This window comes from Mchenga conophoros, linkage group LG23, assembly GCF_057382185.1.
Source record: "Mchenga conophoros isolate Kocher_MC1m ecotype Shallow Benthic linkage group LG23, M_conophoros_male_GT1.1, whole genome shotgun sequence".
NCBI classification, from domain to species: domain Eukaryota; kingdom Metazoa; phylum Chordata; class Actinopteri; order Cichliformes; family Cichlidae; genus Mchenga; species Mchenga conophoros.
In genome coordinates, this window is record NC_140547.1 from 21,982,134 (window position 1) to 22,008,096 (window position 25,963).

Here is a 25,963-nt window from a genome sequence, read left to right on the forward strand (position 1 = left end):
GATGCTCGAGCGGCACTGGATAGATGTCTGTGTGTATTCTTACTGTGCTGATACGTTACCACATACTGTAAAACTACAGCCTGTGGGTTTTTGTATATTCTTTTCATAATTTTATTCTGTACATTGAGTGTAAATAATATATTGCTTCATTGCTATGCAGTGTAAAGCAATGCTCCTTTAATTCAGTTAAAGGGCAATACTGTAAAAAAAAATCTACCATAGTTTATGGTTTATTTCTGATTTCTGATAGAAATGTGCACATTGATGATAGAATAAGCTGATTGTGACTTAAAGATTGCATTCATGATTAAGATGCACTGTATAGACTATAGTTAGAAATTAGAATTAATGTTTTGTGCTTGTTTTGTTATAGCACTTACATTATTTACACATGGCCATGTATATCATTAGAGTGTGAACTGAATTAGTAATAGTCCTGTTGTTTACAGGCTAGGTTTTTTTATGGGATCGTGAGACCTGGATCTCTTCCTGACGAGGAAGATGGCGAACCTTTCCCTTTGAACCGAACCACAGCCATTCTGAGTTGGCCCAGAAGGGCAGGTTGCTCTTCAGAATCAGAATCAGAATCAGAAATGTCCATCACGCCACTCTTGTGTTAATCTATGCACGGTCTGAAGCATGTGTGTGGGAATGTATGTGAATGTTTCACTGTTATATCTTATTAGTATTTTAAGTATTCTATCTATTTTATTTATTGAATTTTATTGTTTTATTTATATTTTGATATTGCTAGGGATGATGCAATGATCGGGGACCATTCTTAATTTCGTTGTTCTCATGACAATGACAATAAAGTTTCTGATTCTGATTCTGATTTTGACTTTGGTTTGTAATTTTTCAAACTTTACTCTTTCTTGTAATTCCCACGCGTGGCCACCAGAGGGCAGAAAAGACTCCAAACACCTGAAACACGACGAGCTTTGAGGTGGTCCAAGCAAAGCGCGATCCCGAAGTATCGCGATACTGGCAGGTTGCAGGGAGCCTTCTGCGACGCTTCCGTAGGCTTTTATTTATTTTTCTCTCGCTGAATTTTACTAAAATGACATTTTTATTTGACAACGTATCAGTTAATAATTGAAGAGATTTTATTTTAGACCCGCAGCGGTGAGCACGGAGCAACATGGAGGTCGCTGAAGGTAAACAACAACAACAGCCAGTGAAATGATGCTGAGTTAGCCTGGTTAGCTTCAGGAGCTAACGTAAATAAAGGCTCCGCAGTGCTGTTTGTGCTGCTGGATCATTTCAGGTGCGAAGTCTGACAAACACAGTGGGGACTCTCGGTGGTGATTGCATTCATGTCAGAGGAGATAGTTGTTGTTGTTCTTCAGGTAAAAGTGAGGAGATCTGCCCTCATCCTGTGATATGAGGCAGGTGAAATGCTTCCCCCCCCCTCCTTTTAACTCATCGGGATCTTTGAATTCAGTAAAGGCTGACTGCACCCGGCTCCTCCTCCTCAGTATAAACAGAAATGCATATTATTAAAAACACGTGGATCTTTAATTTAAGCTTTTATTCTTATTTATATGAATGTGTTGAGCAGGTGAAATCTCATTAAACCGATGAGCATGGACATTAACGTTAAATAAACAGTGAGTGTTTACAAATCAAATTAACACTGATGACGTCCTCACTTTCTTCCAGGTGTGAGTGCCGCCACGCCCACGGAGGAGATGAATGGTGCCGGGAACCTGATGGACTTCCTGGATGAGCCTTTCCCCGATGTGAGCACGTACGAGGACTTCCACACCATTGACTGGCTGAGAGAGAAATCCAGGGACACAGACCGCCACCGTAAGGTGTGTGCTTCATCTATTCCTCTCCCTCCTCATTGTGAGGCGTGACACATGACGCGTGAGCTTTTATTTGAAATCCACACTGCAAACCTGTAAGTTGATCCTGTGTTTCTGCAGATCACCAGCAAGAGCAAAGAGTCCCTCTGGGAGCTGATTAAGAGCCTGCTGGACGCCTGGTCGGGATGGGTGGTGATGCTGCTCATCGGCCTCCTCTCAGGTCAGGCTCGCTGTGTCTCTGATCTCCTCCTCCTCTTCATGCTGCTGGGCTTAAAGTTCCCAGGCTTCATCTATCTAGCTTCCTTTTTACCTTTATTTCTGTTTCTTACTCTGTTGTTGAAGCTGCAGACGTCTCTCTGGATGTCCGAGCGACACCGGAAGAGAAACAGGAGCAATCTGAGAGTGATGAAGGTGTCTCTGAGGTGGAATGACTCCTCCCCTTCTCCTCCACAGGGACGCTGGCCGGCGTGATTGACCTCGCCGTGGACTGGATGACGGACCTGAAGGAGGGTGTGTGCCTCTCGGCGTTCTGGTACAGCCATGAGCAGTGCTGCTGGACCTCCAACGAGACCACGTTTGACGACCGGGACAAGTGCCCACAGTGGCAGAAGTGGGCGGAGCTGATGACAGGCCACGCCGAGGTTGAGTTGCCCGCTTTTAGTGGTTGTGTGTGTTTCTTCAATGAGTGGACAGAGTGATGAGCTAACTCTGTGTTCTCTCAGGGAGCCGGAGCGTACGTGCTGAACTACTTCCTGTACATCCTATGGGCTCTGCTCTTCTCCTTCCTGGCGGTGTCACTGGTGCGAGTGTTCGCTCCGTATGCCTGCGGGTCAGGAATCCCGGAGGTAACAAACTTTTTCACTGGATAAACAAATTCAATCAGTTGGAGTTGGCTCAGTTCATTTGAGCAGGCTTCTAATGAGGTGTGTTACTTGCAGCAGGTGGCATTAGGCCACGCCCCCATGCAGATACAGGAACTGAAGCCATGACACAGATGGTTTTTAACAGTTTTCCTGTGGGACTTTTTAAATGGAGTCTGATTGCGCTTTCAGCCGTGCGTTCGCTCTCACATGTCTCCGTCTGTTTGCATGTTTTGTGCAGATCAAGACGATCCTCAGCGGCTTCATCATCCGGGGCTACCTGGGGAAGTGGACCCTGCTGATCAAGACAGTCACGCTGGTGCTGGCCGTGTCGTCGGGCCTGAGCCTGGGGAAGGAGGGTCCTCTGGTCCATGTGGCGTGTTGCTGCGGAAACCTCTTCTGCAGCCTTTTCTCCAAGTACAGCAAGAACGAGGGCAAGAGGCGAGAGGTATGCTGCGGAAAAAACACTCCTAACCTTTGACCTTTTAAGGGCAGTAAGATTTCCTCACAGTGTGCACGCTCTCCCCTCGATGAAGGAAAAGTCACGTAGATGTATGTGTGTCTGCCTCCTGCAGGTGCTGTCGGCGGCGGCGGCAGCTGGAGTGTCGGTGGCGTTCGGCGCGCCCATCGGAGGAGTCCTGTTCAGCCTGGAAGAGGTTGGCTATCAGACCGGACACAGAGTATCTGTAGCTCCTCCTCCTCTCTCCTAACGATGTCCTGTGCTTCCTCCTGCAGGTCAGCTACTACTTCCCTCTGAAGACTCTGTGGCGCTCCTTCTTCGCCGCACTGGTCGCAGCCTTCACGCTGCGCTCTATCAACCCATTTGGAAACAGCCGCCTGGTGCTCTTCTATGTGGAGTACCACACGCCGTGGTACATGGCCGAGCTGGTGCCCTTTATCCTGCTTGGCGTCTTCGGCGGCCTCTGGGGGACTCTCTTCATCCGGGCCAACATCGCCTGGTGCCGGCGGAGGAAGACCACACAGCTGGGGAAGTACCCGGTCTTGGAGGTGATCGCCGTGACGGGGATCACTGCCCTTCTGGCTTACCCCAACCCATACACCCGCCGCAGCACCAGCGAGCTTATCTCAGAGCTCTTCAATGACTGTGGCGCGCTCGAGTCGTCGCAGCTCTGCGATTACGTCAACAACCCCAACATGAGCCGGCCGGTGGACGACATCCCGGACCGCCCAGCGGGACCTGGTGTCTACAACGCCCTGTGGCAGCTCACCCTCGCACTCATCTTCAAGATCGTTATCACCATCTTCACCTTCGGCATGAAGGTCAGTGCGAGGAAGACGATGGGCTGGAAGTCGGTGTTTGTTTCCTGTTTCTGTTTCTCTGAGCGGATCTCTTTCCTCCTCAGATCCCCTCGGGTCTCTTCATCCCCAGCATGGCGGTCGGGGCCATCGCCGGGCGGATCGTCGGGATCGCCGTGGAGCAGATGGCCTACCATCACCACGACTGGATCATCTTCAAGAACTGGTGCCGGCCCGGCGCCGACTGCGTCACGCCAGGACTGTACGCCATGGTGGGAGCCGCCGCCTGCCTGGGTGAGTGCACCATTCACCCATTAGAAGCTTTAAGATGTAGACATGATGAGGCCTTGTGTCAGGCCTGCCTGAAACAAGCTGTTTTAGCTCCTCCCCTTTTAACCCAAGCTTTGTTCTGATTGGCTGCCCCTGGTAAACAGCAGAAACTTCTCACACTGTGAATGGTTGAATTAAGTCTCCTCCTGTGATGAAGCAGCTGTGTTTGTGTTGCTTCAGGCGGTGTAACGAGGATGACCGTCTCGCTGGTGGTCATCATGTTTGAGCTTACCGGCGGCTTGGAGTACATCGTCCCCCTGATGGCCGCTGCTGTCACCAGCAAGTGGGTGGCAGATGCATTCGGTAAGGAGGGCATCTACGAGTCACACATCCTGCTAAACGGCTACCCGTACCTGGACGTGCGGGACGAGTTCACCCACCGCACGCTCGCCACCGACGTGATGCGTCCCCGCAGGAACGACCCAACGCTGGCTGTCCTCACGCAGGACTCCACGACAGTAGAGGATGTGGAGACGCTGATCAAAGACACGGACTACAACGGTTTCCCCGTGGTCGTGTCCAGAGAGTCAGAGAGGCTCATCGGCTTCGTCCAGCGCAGAGACCTCACGCTCGCCATCAGTAAGTCAACCGCAAATGCACGTTAGTCTTTAGTGAATCCGATCGAAAGGTTTCCACTGACTCCTCCCCTCGATCCATCCACAGAGAATGCCCGTCAGAAGCAGGACGGCGTGGTGAGCAGCTCAGTGGTCTACTTCACCGAGGACGCACCGCAGCTGCCGGCGAGCAACCCACAGCCGCTTAAGCTGCGACGCATCCTCAACCTCAGCCCATTCACCGTCACCGACCACACGCCCATGGAGACCGTGGTGGACATCTTCCGCAAGCTTGGTCTGCGCCAGTGTCTGGTCACCAGGAGCGGGTAAGAGCACGCCAAATGCCATCTGCTGTTACAGCCTGAAATATGGAAACGGTTGAAAATTCTCTTTTTTCTTTTTTTTTTCGCCTGTCCCATTTATGTTCTTTTGCCATCAGAATTGTTGTCTAAAGGCAAAGAAAGATGCCCAATGCATTTACTTTACCAAATGGACCATCCTGGCCTTGCCGTATTAGTCTGTTTGATTGACCTTTGTTTTTATTGTTTATTTTATTTTATTTTCACTTGCTACACACGGGACAGACATGACTGGGGGAAAGAAAAACAGCAGGGAAGAGGAACGGTGATGAAAGGCAAAAACCAAAAACAAACAAAACAAACAGACAAAAAATACATATATCAGTCACCTGGATCACCTGTTGAGAAAGAAAAAAGAAAACAAGCAAAAAAAGAGAGCAATATAATAAACAACATCATCGTGATGATCTATGTGAAGATAACAGCAAATACTAAATATTGAATATTATTGTGCAGCACATAGAATCGACAGCACACAGTGTGCTTTGAGGTAGGAGCCAAAAAGGGTGTAGTTTGTGTGTGTGAGCACCCGTGTGTACACCTGTGAGCATGAGCGCGCTTGTATTCAAAAGGTGCCTTCATGTAATGATCTGCTAGAGGGTTGAAACGGGGTCAGATTTCATGCACCTACAAAGTCCTGAAAACATAGTTTCACTTTGTTGGTGACAAACTGGATCATTTGCAGTTGTCCTGCCACCAAAAATACTGTGAATACCTTGACTTTAGCAGTGACGTTCATCAGTAAAAACCCTGAAACCGTTTGTAGCTCAGAAGCTGATCTGTATCATTCCTTTAAAATGTCAGAGAAGGATTCTCTCCAGTCTGCAGGAAACAGAGAAGCAGCAGCTTCATGTTTCCTGCTCACCTCTGATGTCATTGGCTGCTCTGTTGGTAAGAGCAGCCAGTATTTCAGGGCTTTATCTAGAATAATAGAGATCGGGTGTTCGGTGCAGTGTTTTCTGTTCTATGTGCCAGTCTTTTTCTAAATATACAGTTTAAAAAAAAAAGATGAGGAAGGTGAAGCTGGGCTGAAGTTTTTAAGGTCATATTTCTGCAGCAGCCGGCTTAGCTTAGATCAAAGAGATCAGCAGCTTTTTCATTAGGTTATTTTAAGGGCAAACGGCTCCCTCTAGTGACTCAATGAGATCATTTGTCTTAATAGTTATGAAGCAAAGTGACATAAATAATTGTTAAAACTCCTAAAACCAATTAATTTATGACTTCTTTAATCGTTATTACATCTTTATTACCTCTGTTACTTATTTTAAAAAAATAAAAATGAAAATAGGTCTCCTATAACCAAGATTTAAATAAACCCAAATGTATTCAGTGTTTACTAGGGATGGGTATTGATAAGATTTTCACGATTCCGGTTCCATTTTCGATTCTGTTTAACGATTCGATTCTTTATTGATTCTCTTATCGATTCTTTTTAAAAAAGGAGAACACTAAAGTCGATTAGCTTAGAACTTTGTTTTTTATCTTCTCTTTGAACAAGATAGAAATTTAGGAGTAGCATGGCCTTACAAACCCAACACTGAGATCTTAAGAGATCCACAGCCTACGGCTCTTCAATGGGGTGTCACAGGGTCCCCAGGAAAAAAAATTGTAAATGTAAAATAATAAAATAAATATTCTTCTGTAGCAATAACAAAGTATAACATAAATTATTCTGTAGCAATTACACAAGAATATCCAGTAATGTCCCTGCCTACAATTAAACACATTACTGAAAATCGGGGGCATCTGCTGTGGCAAATGGGTTCAAGCCTTTTACCACAAACTTAGTCACTGCTGGGTGACATTTGTCTATCCTGGCCTGAAAGGAGACGCTACTGGTAGACTGCAGCGAGAACTGCCAGCATCTGAGCCAGACTGTCTGTCTCATCATGGTCACCTAAATGCACAGTAATGGCAGGTTTTGTAATAAGGCAGATCGCGCTAACATAATATGCACTGTTAGTTGATTATTTACCTGCCGCATTAACGGGAGAGGACGTGCAAACGTTACCGCTGCTGCTGGGTTGAGATTCACGAGTCCGGAGCGGAATTAAAAACACGACATTCATTTAAGGTCATCGGGTGTTTTGTGAGCAAATGCTTTTGCATATTCGTAGTGTTTCCTCCCTTAAATGAAATATCTACTTTTCAAGTATTGCAAGTTGCCCTGTTGTCATCTGTTCTCATAAAGTATAACCAAACTTTTTAGTGTTTGAGCCGCTTAAAGGCGCCATATTTCCTGCCAGGTAAATGATGCTCCGCAACGTGGTGACGTCATTCGGGGCGACTGGAATCGATAAGGGAATCGTTTGCAAAAATGGCAAACAATTCCAAGGAATTGAAACAATGGGAACCGGTTCTCAACAAGAGCCGGGTTTTGATACCCATCCCTAGTGTTTACTCACTTATATGAGAGGTCAGCTGGTGTTTAGAGGTCAGGACACTTTGTGATCCAGCCCGCAGTGTCCATGCTTTGCTGTTTCTGCCAGGAACAGCAACAGCAAAGGAAGCTGGGTCTTAGACTCAACTTTCTCCTGTAGTTGATTGATCTGTGTGATCAGAGTGGCTGTCAAGCTGATCTGGTTGCAGTTTCAGTTTGTCTCCTCTAATCTGCACATTCTTCCTTTACTCATCACATGGGCAACGACCTCTGACCTTTGTTTGCATCCCTCCTCTGCAGGCGTCTCCTGGGCATCATCACCAAGAAGGACGTTTTGCGTCACATGGCCCAGATGATGAACCAGGATCCAGAGTCCATCATGTTCAACTAGCGTGAGAGGCGGGTTTACTGCCCTGATGGTGTAAATATGTCAAACTGGAAAGATGACGCCACGCTGCTCTGCTACCTGTGAAAAGCCCCTCCCACCTCCCTCAATATCCTCCCACCCCCGCAGTGGCAGGAAGGCTTTAAAACATAGTGAATCCACCTTAACGTCGTTCATTTGCTGCTGCTCGTTCAGTTTAGAGATTCAGATGAAGGGAAACTGCGACTTCAGGGCGGTGTGTGTGTGTGTGTGTATGGAGTGAATCGCAGGGTTAACGATCATCTCTGATCATATTTAAATGAAATTTGGACCTCTGAGGCTCCGTGATGATTGTTTTTATTGATTCATGGTGTAGGTTTTAGAGATGATCTCATTCAGAAGGGTGTCTTTATTCTGCCTAGCTTTCCTCTCTTTTAGAGCTCAAACGGCTCTGTGTGTTAGATGTGTATATTTAGCCCTAAAACACTCAGACTTTATAAAGATTTATAAAGTTTTAACATATTTGGTGAAGTGCTATTCCCCAAATATCCAGATCCAGACCTGTTGAGTGATCTTCAGGCCCGAAACGTCAACATATTTAGAAAGTTTAGCTCTTCTTTGAATCCAAATTCAACTTTCTCGGTTAAGAAAATGCACTACAAGTATGTATGAAACACACACACTTCTGAATGAGATGATATTCAGTCATAACTGGAAAATGATCATGTGTATCTTTAAATCTGGAGGTGAAATGGGACCAGCTGTGAGGGTCACACACATCTGGAGCTGATTTTATTTGAAGTTGAGGACTTTGTTGCACTTTGTCTTTTTTTGTTGTACGTGTTGCTGCCATATTTATATATTACTCCTGCCTGTGTTCATGCGTCTGGTGGACATGCCAGCTCCCTCAAACACTAAACCTTGTTTGTTTGTTTGTTTTACTGTAGCATTGGTTGTTCTTCTAATTACCAGCCAATCAGATTCTTTGCACAGAGAGGAAATCACAAAGCTCTCCAACTAAACTCCACCCATGAAAATCAAAAAGCAACCCTGATCTTAGAGGATGGGTGTGCACCTCTGAACCGCTTCCAGTCATCTCAGCTGTTTTCCTCATAGAGACGACCTCCCCTGGACCCTGAATGACCAGCTTTGACCTCGGTACATATCCATAAAGTTGTGGTTTGATGGCCTTTAGAATAGTTTTGGGGTTTTCACGAGTTTATCAGATCAGAGAAGAGCTAAAGGCTTCATCCTGGTTGAATTTCAGTGAGTAACAAGTTAAAATGCTCTGTGGTTGTCATGTTTGACCTGATTGCACAAAGATTTAACATCTAATTTAACACCAAACCAGAAAACTTAAAAAGCAAACAGCATCCATTAGAACAGCTCCCAGAGCAGGCAGCTCAGTGTTTCTTTCCTGCACTGCAGGAGGGGAAAAAAGCAAATTTTCATCATTTTATTTGCTGCTGAGGCATTTAATCCACATTATTTCTTTGGTACTACATTTATATTTGGTATTAATGATCAAAGCTGTAATCTGCAGGAGAGACGGCGGCTGCAGCAAATTTTACCCCTAAAGCAGCTGAAAAGACTCTTTTCTTCTCCTTGTTGAGGAGATGGTTTGAAGACATCTGACATGTTATTTATTTATTCAGTGTTGAAGGTGTTTGTTTTGACTCGTTTAAAGAGAAGATAGTCACTAAAGGACTTTTAGCGAGCTGTGTCCAAATATCAGTGGTGCTGGAAGCGGTCCAGAGCTGCACGAGGAGGCGATGGAAGGAGCTTCGTTTCCTCCTCTAAGTTCCTATTTAACAATATGAAACCTGCTTTAGTTGCTCTAAAGGCTCCCACACATACTCACAGGCCCTAGTTCTAGTTCAAATAAGCTAATCGAGCTCTTTCTTTTAATCACAAACTGGATTTAAAGACAAAGCAAAGGGAAAATGTTGCCAAGTCACTCATAATTAAAGGCCATGTGAGCGACGCTTTGCTTTTCACTCTAGTGAATCATCTAAGAGAAGCTAAGTCAGAGAAACGGTGTGTGTCTGCGTGTGTGAGCCTTTACAGCAGCGGTTTCATACCCACCAGTCTGATGCTGCTTTAACACTTTAAGGTACTGTGAGCTCCCGTTATGTAAACTGACATTAACTAACTGTTACCATGTGAGGATGTGATAATGTGTCCACGAAGGTCATTTTAAAGCTGATCTGAGCGCGCTCAGTGCTCGTTGTGTTTGTGTTGGTGTGGAAAGACACGGGTGCTGCTGACACTCCACACAGACGAGAACCTTTGAGGGAAACTCGTCCGTTTAGTGTTTTCTTTGACAAATGCCAACAGAATGTACCGGAAAGCTCTCTGTGCTGTAAATACTGAACGTTTAGTGTTTGTTAAGTTAGTGCGTTTCAGACAGGATAACATCAACTCCACGTTTTATTTGAATGGTGGGTGGTTATGAGGTAGAAATCACACATCTGCACTTTTGTTTGTGGGCTTTGGAAATAAAGGGACTGAAGAACAAACGAAAACTTTGAACTGAACCTCAGAATAAACTCGACTCCCTTTTTTATTTATTTTTTACTTAGAAGCTTTTAAAAACTCTAATCACACAGAATCAACAGTAATTTAATCAAAACTGGATCCATTTTTTAAAAAATATTAAAAATATTTACTCACTGTTTCACATCAGGGGGATCAGTAAAGCATCCATCTGTTTAAATGAACTGGATTAGTCCACCAGATGGCGCTGGTCGTTCAGACCTCCTGACAAGCCTGTCTGTTTCCTGCCACAGTCCAAACACGTCCACATTAGCTTCACCTAATTTAAGTGTGGTTATTTCTCTGACTTCACCTGTCGCCGTGGGATACGCTCCAGCCCCTCTGTGACCTTACAAAATAGATACAATCGATCAAAACAGACAGTCTGCTCTGAAGTGAGAAGCATTAACTCCTTTCTTAAAGATCATCAAACATTAAAAGCAGCCTGAATCCAAACAACGCCATAAAAACTGTAAGATTAACACCACACATTTGTATTTATTAAGATTTCTGATGCAACACAGCCAGTAATCTTTCAAGAAAGAGTCAACAATTTGTGGACTGGACACTTCCTCCTCTTTGGTGGCTCTCTCCATCTCCAACTCTGTAATAAAAACTCTTCCTCTGCACTGTGTTAGAGTTTTTCTGTTTGCTTGTTTTTTTCATTTGGATCTTGCTTTTATTATCTTTAATTATCTCTTATGCAAACAGAACTGTCTGAGCACATTAATATCTTTACATATTAAACGTTTCATTCGGTGTTTCAATACCAACTTTTTGATCTGCACAAAACTGCTTCTGCATCAAAGCAGTAAGATTAACATGGTGCAGTTTATTAGAGCCAAACTTAAAGCTGCTGCTTTTACCTTGTGTCATTACTATTCACAGTTAAAACGTGTTTTCTCTGTAGCTATGAACAGCTGAACTCGTGCTTTTGTTGTACCGCGGACAGAGGTGACAGCACAGCGGTGGTTCTCCAGAGCCAAGATGGTCTGAGCATTGCATTTGAGATAAATCCACATTAACCACAGGGAGACACATCCCGATGTTAAGACCGCCATGTTTATAAACCTGACCGTGTAGACTTCCTTTGAACTTCCTGTATGTGGTCCATGATGTGGACATCAGCTGTGTTTGTCAGTAATAGCCCTACACAAAGCTACACTTTAAAAGATACATAACTGCAATATTATTTCCATTTCAGGCTTTTTTATGTGTTTGATTTTAGAGTCCACAGACGCACCAACAGCAGTTTTTATATAAAAACACCAACTTCTCCTGAATTTAATTGATGTTTATGTTTCTGAGGTAAAGGTGTTTCCCTCCTGGTTTTCCAGCCATCTGGGTGACACAGAGACAGTACTTCTCAAACAGGAAATTCTGCAGCTCCATGTGGAATTCCGTCAGGAAGTCCAGGTCGGTGTACATGACCTGGAGCAGCACCAGCATCTCCGCCTCTCCCCACTGCCTGTCAGCAGCAGCACAGTATATGTGTGTGAGAGTGTGTTTTATGTGGGTTGGCACTGACCGGTTGTCAATGATGGGAGTCTTTTGTTTTTTTAGATGTTCTCACACTTCTTCCATCACCTGCAGGGACATACAGCAACAGAGACTCAGTGCTGCCCCCAAAGGCAAAATAAAGCAACTACATGTTTATAAAAACCTGTTATATCCTCAGTCTGACTGATATTTATGTTGTTATTACATAAACAGCTCTTTAATTTGCAGTTACATGTGTGGTGTTGGAGTCTTTATCTGGCAGCACACTCAGAAACTGGCCACAAATGAACTAATAATACAAGTGAAACTTGTTGTTATGATACTTTAATAACGTTTTTATATTATGACAAAAATATGACAATAATGACACATTAAGTCATAACCTTGAGCATTTGTATTACATCGCTGGATACAAATTAAAAAAAGAGTGAGCAAGTCATAATTATGATATTTAGGCTCATTATTGTCTGATATGAGGCATTAAGTCATTGTTAATTATTAATTAGAAGATGCTAAATCCTAATTTTAAGATATGATGAAGGCATCGCTTCTTATAAGTATATGAGGTCCAAATATCAAAAGAAAGACATTCATGAGTATGACAATAAAGTTCATTATCATACTAAAGTCATCTCTTATGAGACACTAAATGATTGTTATGAGAATTTCCATCAAACCTGTGAGATACTAACTTGTAATTAAGAGATAATAAGTCATAATTATGCTTACTCACATTGTTATTGGTGACAGTCTTCCAAAGGGATTTATTATTAAAGGTTTAGCTACTAAATCTTAAAGGATGGTGAAGTAAAACGTTCCTTCACTGTTTATTGTAATGAGTGAACTATCCAGCGTGTTCCACAGTATTTTAGTTTCACTTTGGTGTTATTTTTCCCTGATGTGAAGACTTATCCCTGATAGGGCCCTGGCTGTCACATGGCTTATTCATGACTCTCTTGAGATGGACGAGGCTCTTTTAACCACATAGAGGTCAGACCCTCACTCTGAAGCTGCAGGGGCGTTCATGAAACACGGAAACTTACTTACTTACATCATTCCTTATTTCTTAGTTTTTGTGTATTTGTCATGCTTACATGTTCCAGATCATCAAACACATTTAACACTAGACAAAGATAACACAAGTAAATACAAAATTATTTCTTCACTGAGTGAAAAATGCTATCCAAACCTACCTGCCCCTGTGTGAAAAAGTGATTGCCCTATAAACCTCATTAATGGTTCTTGTGTGACTTGGTAGCAATCAAGTGTTTGCGATAACTAGCAATGAGTCATCACTGTGGAGGATCTTCAAGATCAGCTTTTGTCTCATCAGTCCACAGAGTATTTTTGCCCAGTCTCTTTCTTATTGTTGAATCATGAACTCTGACCTTAACTGAGACAAGTGAGCCCTGCAGTTCTGTAGATGTTGTTCTGGGTTCTGCTGTGACCTCCTGGATGAGTCATCAGTGCACTCTTGGAGTAATTTTGGTTACCCGGTCACTCCTGGGAAGGTTCACAACTCTTTCAAGTTTACTCCGTTTGTGTAAAATGGCTCTTTATTTGGTTCACTGCACTCCTGAAGCCTTACAAATGGCTTTTTAACACTTTTCCAGACTGATAGATGCCAGTGACTTTGTTTCTCAGCTGTTTCTGTAGCTGTTTCAACTCTTTTAGCCTGCCTCATTTTGTCATACATGTTCTGTTTTAATTCAAATTGAACTCAGTTTTCCAAAAATGTGGTTAATCACAGCTAATTTGCAGTGAATTTCTTTTTCACACACGGCCAGATATGGCTTCCCCCCCCTAATAAATAAAATCATCATTTCAAAACTGCATTTTATATTTAGTTGGCTTATCTTTTAAAAAGAATATATTAAAATTTGCTTGATGATCTGAAACATGCAAGTGTGACAAATATGCCAAACAAATCTAAGAAATCAGCACATATACAGCCCTTACGTTCACAGTGCGCATAGTGACTTCTTCTGAGACTTTTAGACAACCGGATCAAAATGCAGGCCCTGTCTCTAACCTTTGAGATCTGCAACAAGCAGTGGTCTCCAAACTCAGTTCTCTCTAACTTCTCATTCACCATAAAAATAAATAAATAATTTTTGTTGTCATCTCGGAGCCAAGTTGGGCCCGGATGACACCTCTTGACTCTGACAGGCACACCTTGAATTTTTAAAAGGGGTCACCTGAGGCTGACGGGAGAGCCCTCCCAACCATGTACGCCCTCCTCCGGCTGTAGTTGCGCGCTTCTGCCGGGAGGTGTCGCGACTATGCGGCTTCACTCGACTCGCTGCAGGACTCTACGGCGTCTGGCAGGGGTCATGATTTGATTTACTACGGCAAATAATAATCTTCCCCTTTTTCATTAGCAGCGGGCAGCTCGCCAGTTAGAGAGGTGAGAGGTTAGAAGCGCAGAGATGGCGTGAGCTGCCAGAAGATTAAGATTTCACCAGCGAGGAAGTGATCGCCGAGCCCCACGGAGGAAAGTAACGGTAGTTTGTGGCCGGAGGCAGCATCGCCACTTCTGACTTTTTTCCCTGGGAACGAGTCAGTCCATCCGGTGAGTGGATTTACAGCCGGTCGCTGAATTAATAACTAGTTAATTAAGCCGCCAGGAGTCCGAGAGACAGGTTAGAGGCATTCACGGCTCTCCTGCGGGGAGAACAGGGTTGAATTTCCCCGCATAGCTAGCACCAGCTCGGCTGTATTTTTGGATAGAAAGCAGGCTATCAGCGAGCTAGCAGCTGAAGCTAACAGCTCAGTTAAACTGTCCTGACACCTAACTTAATGGTCACCTGTGTTAGCGCCCCTTAACGGCCCGTTAGCTGAAAGCACAGAGGCACTGCTAAGACCACGCTAGGATCTGGAGGTCAGCAGGCTGGAGTCTTTTAATCTGGAGGTGATAGTTGTGGAAACTTGGCTCTAATTCTCGCCTTTTTTGTTCTCCCCCTCATTAAATCACAGCAAAGCTGTGCAGGAGAATGAAGCCCAATGCCGGGCACAGCCCTCCGCAGCAGGACAGCCTGGAGCTCTCTCCTTCTTCCACATTAGCTGCCTCCTAAGCACAAGCGCCGTGTACGAATCCTGCTGCAGGTCCTGCCAACTGTAACACCTCTGCTGGACCACAGGTGAGGAGGAGCGAGGAGGGAAAACAAGACCACCTGGGGGAGTCTGCTTCCTGCAGCCATGGAGGAGGAGGTGGAGGCGGTGAGCATGGAGTACCTGCTGGAGCAGGTGACGCAGAAGGACCTGGGGAAGAGGCTCCAGGTGGGCCAGGAGGTCATGGAGCTGATCCTGGATGAGGAGAGGTCCCCGGAGCTGGAGCAGGACCAGAGCATGCTGGACAGGATGGTGGACTGCGTGGCCAGCTCCTGGGTCAATTCCAGCAACTTCAAGGTGAGCAGAGCAGCAGCAGCTGGAGGGTGAGATGGGGTAAAAAGAAAAAAAAGATCCCAGTCCTCACATCTGTCAGCGTGCTTGTGAATACAGCACTTCAGCCTCAGCTGTTGCAGTACAGAGGGAGTGGTGCTTTTATTTAGTTGTGAAACTCGGCTGGAGAAGTGCCCTTAATTTACAGTGTTGGCTGGGTGTGTTTTACTGTAACACACCATTTCATTAGGTTTCTCATCCCTCACTGAGTGTCTTTAATAAAAGAAGAGCTGAATGGCTGGTCGTTTTGGGAAGGAAACACTCAGTTTAAGTCACGATGAGAGCCACTGTATTCCTTCTGAGAAGGTGGGGAATTCCTGAGCTGTGGAAACCAAAAATATTAAAACCGACCTGTAATAACATGGCTTTAAACAGCTCGATAAAATAGAGAATTGGCCAAACAAAGCCCCACTAAATACAAGTGTGGTGTTTATTGTGTTATCTTTACCCTCCAGATGTGTTGTAATGTTTGGCTTCCTGTTGACAAATGACACATCTTTGTAATGTCAGCTGATGTCCTGAGAAATGACTGAAGTTAAGAGTTGAATTTCTGGTTATTTTAGGACCAGGATAAGTTATTAACAACTTAGTGATATGCAAAAGTCTTCTTGGGGTAAGCTTTGAAAATGATGGTGAAAGCCTGCTGAGCAGTTTTCAGTGCTTCTTGGTTTCAGATTGTGTTAGTGTACGGTGCCATTTGAAGGAGATCTAACCATCCTTTCTGTTAAATAGAAGAAAATAGAGTCCAGAATTCTGATTTCTTTTATTGTCGTTTTTTAAGGTGGTACTTTAAGTCTTCCTGCCTCTTATTTCCCACCTCGTTTGTGTGTTTGAGCCTGAAACCGCTCGATGCTAATTACCGCAGCTCCTCGTGGAGCGCTGCTCTGTCTGAGAGCTGATGAATAACCCACCAGCCTGTTTACCTTCAGCTGCAGTCAGCCCGGTTCCCCGTGCTGCTCGATTAGCATGCTGTACATGGACGTTTGCTGCCGCCGCCGCTGGTGCTGGTTAATCAATAGAGATGGGAGTAGTGCACAGTAATGTAGAGCTGCTTTAGGCTGATGATGTCACTTTTTAATGCAACGGTGCCAGAGAGGACAAATCAGAGTCGTGCTGACTCCACAAATATGCAAAATAAAACAAAAACAACCATCTGCTGTTTAAGTTTGTGTAGTTTAAACAAACGAAACTGTCAATGAACCCTCGTGTTTCACGCCGGTCAGATAGAAAGGTAAATGTGCCAGACTTAGCCAAACAGATGCTGAATAAAAGCACATAATTGATTAATCATAGAGCATCTAAGGACAGTTACAGAGCTCCTGACCCTAATGATGGATTTACTCAACTGTTGCCATTTTTCACCAGCTCTGCTTCTTATACAAACTACATGTAGCTACCCAGTTCTTTTCTAATATTACTTATTAAAAATGCCTTAAAACTCAAAGCCAGACTGTGGGAACAAACCGTCCAACATATCTGAGGCTTCTGTAATGTCTCTCAGGTTTCCTTCACATATGTTCTTCTCATGGTCGTATTTTTGTTGGGTTCAGTTAAGTTCACTTTTATTTATATAGCAGCAATTCACAGCAACATTCAGTTAAAGACCGTATACTAACACAACGAAAACCCCAATAATCAAACGGCCCCCCTATGAACAAACATTTGGCGACAGTGGGAAGGAAAAACTCTCTTTTAACAGTACGACTAGTTGGAGTTGAGGGGAGGAAGTCAGGACAAATTTATGGATTTGTTTCTGATATAGGTAGAGTCTGTGTTACCTGATTTAATAGAAGGTTTTTTCCTGTCTGATAGACAAAAAAAACAAAACAAACGGTGTTAATATTCAGTGAATGAAACCCCCAATGGTAAAAATGCTTTGGTGGAAGACCAGATGGTTTGTTTTTTTTATAAACATCTGTTTTACAAAATAGATGTTTGCACCATTGTCTACCAAAGGAAACCCTCTGATGTGAATCACAGCTCCTGAACGGCTGCTGAACTTTTAGTCTTATTAACTAAAATGCCGGATTTTTCACTGGAGTCTGGTGTGGCATCATTTCACTCAGTAGTAAGAGCAGCAGACACATACGGACCAATCGTATCGCTGCATCCCGCGCTGCCCTGGAAACACAGCCTCCTGTCCGTCCTGGTGATGTCTGTGGGGCCATAACGAGGACGGCGAGGCTCCCAGGCGAGCACGGCAGAGGCAAGCTTAATTTACCAGCACCCATTAGCCCAGTTTCCTGCTCTGTGTGAGCGAGCCAGCAGGTCTGACAGAGACTCAGCTTCCAGCCAGTCGCTGCTGTTAACAGGGCACTAAAACCTTCCAGCGCTGAGTGTGAAGGATGGAGGAGGGCTCTTTCACAAGCTGTTAGGATAATGGCTCGTGTTAATCGATCACAGGCCTCTGATGTAAATTAAAAGGCTGTCCAGCCAGCTGTAAATACAGGCTGCTTATGGGCAGCCTCTTATGGCAAAAGTGAAGTGCTTAAACATGAGGGATTTAAGATGATATGAATAATGGACACATGTTTAGATTCATCTCCACATTGATTTCTTCCTCTCTTTAGTGGATCAAATGTCAGAAACACTCATTTTATTTGTAGTAGTCGAATTATTCAAATGTCACCACAAAATCCAAAGATATTCACTTTATCATCATGTCGAAAAGCAGCAATTCTCCTTCTTCACATACTCATGTCCAGATGTTTTTGGGTGATCTAAAGGTTAAAGGTCATATTTTGGACTACATATCTGCTCTTTGTGATATGATATGGAGCTGAGAGTAGAAAACACTGTGATAAACTGAGTGTTCAGAGCAGTCTGAAACCTGAGCTTTAGCTTCTCTGGGATTGCGTTTACATATTTGAAGTGTTGGCAATGTTTAATATGAATCCCCACTTCTTATTCGGGAGACATGTGACAGTAAGTAAGAAAAATTTAAACAGATCCCTGTAAACCTGAAAGTGTTTTTCTTAATCCAGATTATTCCCACTCAGAATGAACCACAAATCTCCATCAGTCTGCATACGGTTATAAAAGTGAGTCTATAATACCTTAGTTATAAGATGTCAAAGCATTTTCCTCATATTTCACAATTAATTCATTGCACAATTAATAAACAAAGGTGTATTTTATGTAAGTGAGACCTACCCCAAAATAAGTGACCTCAGTGGCTTTCCTTTAGTGGACACCAACAGATTTCATATGCAGGAAAAAAAACTGTTATCAGTTAATCATTTGAGTCACTTCTAACATCATGATGTATTTAATATTTTTTGTCAGAATCAGTGAAAATACCCATCTTTTACTCTTTTATAGATACACAGTCGATTTATTAGTAAGCAAACAATCATTAGTTGAAATAACAAAACCAAACCACAGCTAATATGAAAATTTGGGTTATTATCTAAAAAGTGTGACTTAATAATGCAAAATTTCAAGTTATTTTCTCCAAAGTTTGAGTCAGTAACATGAAATTTTGAGACAATAATTGGTTTAATAATTTTATATAAATTTTTTATATATAAATATATAATTTTGTTTGTTTGTTTTAAATTATATAAAATTTAAAAGACGCTCAGTGAATATCACTCCAAGTATATAAGAGCTTACAGGTAAATATGTAACACATTTGAGTATGAATATATAAAAACGAAGTATCTTCATAAATTTAAATAAAGTCCTTGGAAGAAGAATGGCGTTGTTATACAATGAAAATAGATTGTAATTAACTCGTTCAAATATCTACGTCAGTGTCGTTCCGCTCTCCGTCCAGCAGATGGCACCATAGCGGAGGCGGTCGTTTTATTTCAGTCACCCTTACATTAGTCACGCTCAATCGCTCTCTGTTGTTGAGAGTTTCCAAAAATTGCACCGTGGTCTGAACTCGCGGTTCAGGTGGTGCGTATGTGTTGATATGGTGTCAGCAGGGAAGCTCTCACTACGCGTTCATTGAGTTTCCCGAACCACCCCATGACAAGGAAAGTCATGTTCTCTTCCCCGGAAGCGCTGATAGTAAGATCTACACAGTGGCTACACTCACGGTTCACAATCAGGTCAACGCTTCAGCGCACAGGACCGCAGTTCACACTGTTAGCTCACATCACAGATACACCAGCAGCCTTTATTCGGCCTTTTTCTACCTTTTTAGAGCTGAAACCGCTGCTTTCTGTGTTACCCATAAGCCTTTGCGGCTCATATTCAAATACTGTGCTGCTGCGGCGCTGTGGAGCTGCCGGCGCTGAAGGAGGAGTCACTGTGGATCAGTTTAACCGCCCGTGTGATGGTGTGTGTGTTTCAGGTGGTTTTACTGGGGATGGATATCCTGTCGGCTCTGGTGAGCCGGCTGCAGGAGAGATTCAGGACACAGGTTGGAACTGGTGAGCCTCTCCTCGTTATTTACTGCACACATAATAACAGTACAACAACATGAGCTTCAGCTTACTTTTAAAAATGACTGTTTTTGTTAGTTTTAGATAGATGTATTTATACTAAAATAAGACTTTGTGCATTAAAAAAATCTGTTATTTTCTTAAATATTTAGAAATGTTACAAAATGTATATAAATATGTATTTTTTACATTTTTCCCAAATTAAAAATATTTAATTTACATTTTGATGCACCTTGAGTGTCTTTTATTTTATGTTTTCATTGCAAATCTCTACATGTGCGTATTAAATGTAATTTATATTATTATTTAAGGTTAATGTTACTTTATTGTTTTTCATAGGAGGAAATGGCTGGAATGATAGTTACATATACTAAAATATCAAACACTGCAATTATAAAAAACACACTTAAAAATGAAAGAACTGTGTTTTCTTACATTTACACGATGGTGTGTGATAGAAGGACACCAGCAAGAGGGTTTATAAAGTGATAGTGAGACCTGTTAGAGAGAAAAGAGCCTGCTACTCACATTAAACACACAACAGTTTGAATCAGTAAAAGAGAAAACACTGCAAACAGTTAAAAACAGTTTACAGGAACCAGCTTCTCAGACTGACTGTTAGAGCCAAATGTGTGACCTTATTTCTAGTAGAGGGGTTTGTGTCCATCATCATGTCTTCTCCTGTGTTTAACTGGTTCTTTTGTAGTTTTAGTATTTAAAGGCTGAGCATCATGAACACGTGTCATGTTTGTCTAATTGTGTCTTTCTGAATACAGACTATTTTTTAAAGGCTTTGAGTTCAGCAGAATTAGTTTTTAACTAGTTTTCTCACACATCGTGCTCACCTCTACAAAAATTATTTGAAACTTTAAGCCAAACTCTGTGATACAGTGTGGCCAAACACGCGTTTTATGTTATTTTTGAAGTGTTGTGAGGAAGTACTTTTGATTTCAAATGTATTTATTTGTCTGCATTAGACAGTTCCTCCCATTCCTCACTGTTACTATGATAAAACCACCGATACAGGAAGGATTTCATTCATGTGGCTCACAGATTTTAATCCCATTTTACTCTGTGCTCCTCTTATTTAAACTTTAATAATCCTCCGTAGACTTAATGTTTATATCACAGCCATTATTTTCAGTCTTTCACTTAACTTACTGTCTGTGCTTGTATGGAAGTAATGGAAGTCATCTCTATAATCAGATGACACGAGTGCAGCAATAAGAAAATTGATTCAGTTCTCAGAGTTCACACCCCACAGTTTCAGCTTCAACAGATGATTTTATTTTCCTGACCAAAGCTTAGATTCTCTCTATATTTCTCCTAGTTTGAGAAACACTGCGTTAATATCCAAACATGGAGGTTTTTGCTTTCTTTGTGATATCACTGCAGGCTGTAAACACCAACTCTCGCTTCCTGTTTCAGTCCTGCCCAGTCTTATCGATCGACTGGGAGACGCCAAGGATCAAGTCCGAGAGCAGGACCAGGCACTTCTGCTGAAGATCATGGACCAGGCTGCAAACCCACAGGTACACTCACTCTTCATCTTATCTCCTTTTTCACACCTTTGGTCACAGGAGATCCACCTTAGCAGAAATATGTTCAATTACCATCAACATTTGTTGAATTTAAGTGCATCTCGGGAGCTGATATTTCATTCAAACAACTGTTTTGCACGATATAATAACCTCATGGTGGTGCTGACCTATAACATCTGGTGTCATAACTCTGCAAACTACAGGGAAAAAAGACGGCACAGGAGAAATTTTGCCATCAGGCATTTAAATTCAAATTTAAACTCACAGAAAAGTAAATTAGTCTAACACTCACATTTCCACCTGCATGTTTGGATTTATCCACCACTGTGTCGTCCTCCAACAGAGCGTCACCATAACGTTACAGGTGACATGTTAATGTCTCTCTGTCTTCTCCCTGTGTTCAGTATGTGTGGGAGCGAATGATGGGAGGATTCAAGCACAAGAACAACAGGACCAGAGAGGGACTCTGCCTGTGTCTCATCTCAACTTTAAACGTGTAAGTTATTAATATTATTGAAAGCAGTAACTGATTTATAATGTAACAGCAGGTTTGGCGCTTATATTTGGGACTCTGTTAACTCTTTGTTTGTTTATTTAGCTCTAAAGTTTCAGGAAATATTCAGAGAGGTTTATCACAGCTTCAGATATAAAACTGTCACATCTGATTTTTATTTCAAAAGTTCAAACCTAAAACTGGTTCATGGGATAAAAGAAAAGCTGCAAACCTTCACGTGCGAGAAGCTAGAGACGCTTTTGTTGTTTTTGCTTTTAAAAAACGCAGAAATGAGTGTGTGGGTGATTTTCAAAATAAAAGAGCACAAACTGGAAGTTTTATTCATAGTAAAGGAAGCGTACTGATGATGTCATGTGTCTTTGAGCTCACCTCCAGTTTTACTTGACTTTAGTCAGTTTTGTGTTTTGATCTTTCAGGTTTGGCTCTCAGAGTCTGACGCTCAGTAAAATCGTTCCTCACATCTGCAGCCTCCTCGGAGACCCCACCAGCCAGGTACAATGCCTGCTCACTCACACGGTCACACACACACACACACACACACACACACACACACACACACACACACACACACACACACACCAGGTTACACTGTGGTTTGAGCCGCTTTCACACATGCACTGTGAGCAGCTTCTTGAGGATCGAGTCGGATTGTTTTCCACAGGAAGTTGGAAAATGTCCGCTTCAGACATGTTCTCACATCAAACCAGGTAACGCTAGATGAATTACTTTAAAAAGACAGAAAATATATTAAAATGTGCAATAATTCAGCAGTGAATCAGTGAAAAGAATAATGCTGTCTTAAAAAGACAAGCTGCTACTTAATAAAGTAAGGCTGAGGATGTTTTAGGTTGAAAGATTTCTGCTGCTTCCAGCCGTTGTGTGAAAACTTAAAACCCCCTCACCAGTCATCATTTTACTGCTAAACTCTGGCTCATCTAGCAGAGATTAGCAGGCCTGAGGGGCTGTAGTGGTTCATATGCAGTCAGTATCTGAGACTTACATACTGGAGTGCTTCAGAAACAAGTGAAAGGACTTAACACTCAGGACAGCAGCTGAGCGGCAGTCGTGTGATGGCTTTAAACAGCTGTACTGTGCAGGTCAGCCAACTTCCTCCACATCCAGCTGGAGAACAGTTTCTTTAATCTGCAGTAATCTTGGTGTTTGACTGCCCTCTGCTGGTGGAGTTCAAACATTACACTACACCAGACCTGCTTTAGCTGATGTCAGACCCACACCGCTGTACAGGGATGAAGTCTGTGATCCTCCAGCTCTGCATCAGGATCCTCAGCTATCATCTGTCTGCTCCCCTCTCTGTTTGCCGTTTACTGATTGGTTCGTCATCGCCGGAATCGCACTTCCTCCTCAGGACAGGAAGCCGTGCCCATGAACTTCCCTTTCCAAAGCCAAACACACTCACGCATGCTCAGTGAGGCCTTCAGCTACCCTTATCAGATTTTAAAGTCTATAGTCTTTGTTTGATTTCATCACTAATCAGTTGCAGAGAGAAAAAAGTCACAGCTTTGAACACAGTTCAGATGTTTAGTTTAAAGTCGGTGTGTATTTATTGTTGCTTTTAATCTGCATCTAGACGAAAACAAAGAGAACGATTTAAACCGGTGTAACGTAGAGCTTCTTTCAAAATAAGAGTGAGAACATCAATGTGGACACGTCACTGTAAATGCTGATACACACACAGATGGATTTGCACCAGGACACAAAGTAAAGAAAGAAAGACACCTGGAGCGTTAAACATGTCATCACAGTCATGTGTTTTTCTGCTGTGACAGCAGCCAAAGAGCATCATGGGAGATGATTTTAATTGTTTTTAAAGTGTCGACCACATATTCAGGATGATTTAAAACAAGCAATCTCTTTGTGTTCAAGTAATGTGTTTACCTGTCGGCCCACAGGTGCGTGATGGCGCCATGAACTGCCTGGTGGAGATCTACCGGCACGTCGGAGAGCGAGTGCGGATCGACCTGGGAAAGAAGGGCCTGCCTCAGTCACGGTGCGTTCAAAGCTCCCTGTAAATCTCATCATGTGAAGGGCTCTGTGGTACTGCTGGTGGTGCACACTCACATTACTCAGTTACATGTAGAAAAGTGACAGCCTTTTGAATAACTGTTCTTCACATTAGAAGGAAAGGCATTCACAGCCCTTTAAAAACACTGTTTCTGATTAGTTTTTTATTGATTGATTGGTTATTTAATCTAGAAAATATTAGAAAATCTATGAAGCCTCATTGATCAGCAGAGTGTCCTGTTACGCCAGAGTTTCACTTACATGTGTTTTATGTCAGTAATGAGATAGAGCTATAGAGGAAGAGTGGCTGTCTGCTGGAAGTTACAGCTGTTAATGAAAAACCTCAACAAGCAAAGTGAATTAGTGAAAACTCAGAGGAGGGAATGCTTCATCTCAGGCTCCTGTGGTTAGATGTTTGGGTTTTTCACTGCTTAGATTGGCAGTGATGGTCTTATTAATTAACTGACTTTTAACTTCAGCTTTAATCTGATGATCAGTGTCTGATTAAATGGCAGATAATTAAGTTATTAATTGAATAATCAGGAAATAGTTTTCATTTTAATCACACAAACAGTAACTGACTGTTATCAATAAAGCTCGTCCTTTGAGTGATGGGTGCTTCCTCCTCCATCAGGTCAGCAGATGTGACAGTGACATTGTGGTTCTTGGTGTTTGTTCTAATAATATCTGCCGTCGTCTGTGTATTTTTGGAGGCTGTAGACTCTGTGCTGTTACTTTGGCCTATTTAAACACTCTCCCAGGAGCCTGAAATGAGCCAGTTTTCTGTTTTTCAGAGGACACTCTGCACGCTTGAAGCCAGCAAGGCCTCTTTTTTTTTTTAACTTGGTGCTTTCCTGACATCATAACACCAGCTGCTTCTGACTGTCTGCTCCGTCTCTGTGTGCAGGCTGAACGTCATCTTCAGTAAGTTCGATGAAGTCCAGAGGTCGGGGAACATGGTCCTGTCACCTTTGTCGGGTAAGTCCTGCAGCGTTTGATGAGCTCAGTTTGGTTTATGGTGCCAGGGGCAGTTTTATGATGATGCTTCTGTTGTCATGGCAGCGTTAATTTGTTTATTTAATATTTTCTATTGTCGATTGTTGAAAGCAGCCTCAAGACACGCGACATGTGACCCTCCCAAACTGCACCAAATTTGTCTGTCCATGTCAGGGCTCTGGACTTACTTTTTTTTTTTTTAGGAGCACCAGCACAAAAGTTAGGTGCACCCAAATTTTTCAACCGCATTTGAACCCCACTGCTTTACATGTTCACTTTTTATTTTATTTTTTTAATTGCTGTCCATACAGACAATATTGATCTTGTCTTTATTTGGAGCACATTTCTACAAGAAAGAGAAGTTACTCAAAAAGTGCTTGTGCTTAAAGTACAATATTGTAGACAATGTTAAACTTAATCATCATCTCGGCCTCCTCTGACGACCTGTTTGCTGCTGCCTGCTGCTGAAAGGCAGTGGGGAGAGGGGACACATAGGCAGTGCATTTATCGCTTCATATAATGTGTTTTCTGGATACACTGTGCTTTTTCAGCCTTCAGAGGTTGATGGGTCAGGCCTTAACTTAACAAAAAATTTATCAATAGGTCTTTTCATCTTTTCTCATTACCCACAGCTACATCCACTTATGTCAGGCCTAGGCTTCTCACTAGGGCTGGGTATCATCACTGGTTTCACTATAATCCATTCGATTCCGATTAATAAAGTCCCGATTCAATTCCATTCAATTTTGACTCAGACAGTCAGAAATACTATAATTCTGATCATTTATCAGTACTGACACTTGTGAGACTTTATCAGAGGTGTAAGCATCACACCACATGCCTTTGTGTCAAAGTAACTGAGGATAAAACACAGAAAAACATGAAGAATATTTTCCTGGCCTGGCTTTTTATAGCAGATAAGCTTAAAAATATTCTGCAGTAGAACAAAAACTGAAGAAAACCATGAGTGAACATATAAAGATGCTGCTGAAGTGAAGCAGAGCAAAGTTACAGAGGTTCTATTAGAGACACAGCTAAGCGGTTTGCAATTTGGCTTTATTTAAAAAAGTTTACGTTTCTGTGCTATTAAACAGCAGACATGAGA

General features: G+C 42.8%; 2 protein-coding genes and 1 non-coding gene across 7 annotated transcripts in view; 2 read left to right on the forward strand and 1 right to left on the reverse strand.

Moving 5' to 3' along the window:
- The first annotated feature begins 959 nt into the window (after positions 1 to 959).
- Positions 960 to 12,114, forward strand: clcn4 (Cl-/H+ antiporter 4). Its single transcript, XM_085264601.1, has 13 exons — positions 960 to 1,019; positions 1,116 to 1,157; positions 1,663 to 1,817; positions 1,932 to 2,031; positions 2,265 to 2,452; positions 2,534 to 2,656; positions 2,913 to 3,119; positions 3,247 to 3,327; positions 3,407 to 3,952; positions 4,036 to 4,222; positions 4,439 to 4,837; positions 4,922 to 5,138; positions 7,852 to 12,114. Exons 2-13 carry the CDS (start codon positions 1,142 to 1,144, stop codon positions 7,940 to 7,942), a joined length of 2,310 nt encoding a protein of 769 aa, XP_085120727.1. The 5' UTR covers positions 960 to 1,019; positions 1,116 to 1,141; the 3' UTR covers positions 7,943 to 12,114.
- A 2,136-nt stretch (positions 12,115 to 14,250) lies between these two features.
- LOC146547190 (CLIP-associating protein 1-A-like) overlaps positions 14,251 to 25,963 on the forward strand; it is a 57,282-nt gene continuing 45,569 nt past the window's right edge. For 2 of the 5 annotated variants that reach the window (XM_085266128.1, XM_085266129.1), the window contains exons 1-8: positions 14,255 to 14,522; positions 14,927 to 15,358; positions 19,695 to 19,773; positions 21,214 to 21,317; positions 21,731 to 21,822; positions 22,257 to 22,332; positions 23,751 to 23,848; positions 24,770 to 24,840. In XM_085266128.1, coding sequence (XP_085122254.1) covers positions 15,149 to 15,358; positions 19,695 to 19,773; positions 21,214 to 21,317; positions 21,731 to 21,822; positions 22,257 to 22,332; positions 23,751 to 23,848; positions 24,770 to 24,840 — 730 coding nt within the window. In that variant the 5' untranslated portion in view covers positions 14,255 to 14,522; positions 14,927 to 15,148. Of the gene's footprint in view, positions 14,523 to 14,926; positions 15,359 to 19,694; positions 19,774 to 21,213; positions 21,318 to 21,730; positions 21,823 to 22,256; positions 22,333 to 23,750; positions 23,849 to 24,769; positions 24,841 to 25,963 lie in introns of all 5 variants that reach the window. The other 3 variants (XM_085266132.1, XM_085266131.1, XM_085266130.1) reach the window with 2 other exon arrangements.
- LOC146547191 (U4atac minor spliceosomal RNA) lies at positions 19,252 to 19,380 on the reverse strand. Its single transcript, XR_014890966.1, has one exon. It is a non-coding gene; the product is annotated as a U4atac minor spliceosomal RNA (small nuclear RNA).

Bases quoted from the DNA above. Each gene is read 5' to 3' on its own strand.
- clcn4 (XM_085264601.1), top strand. The intron at 2,453-2,533 runs GTTGAGTTGCCC...GTGTTCTCTCAG, and splicing joins TGATGACAGGCCACGCCGAG to GGAGCCGGAGCGTACGTGCT. The intron at 3,953-4,035 runs GTCAGTGCGAGG...TTTCCTCCTCAG, and splicing joins TCTTCACCTTCGGCATGAAG to ATCCCCTCGGGTCTCTTCAT.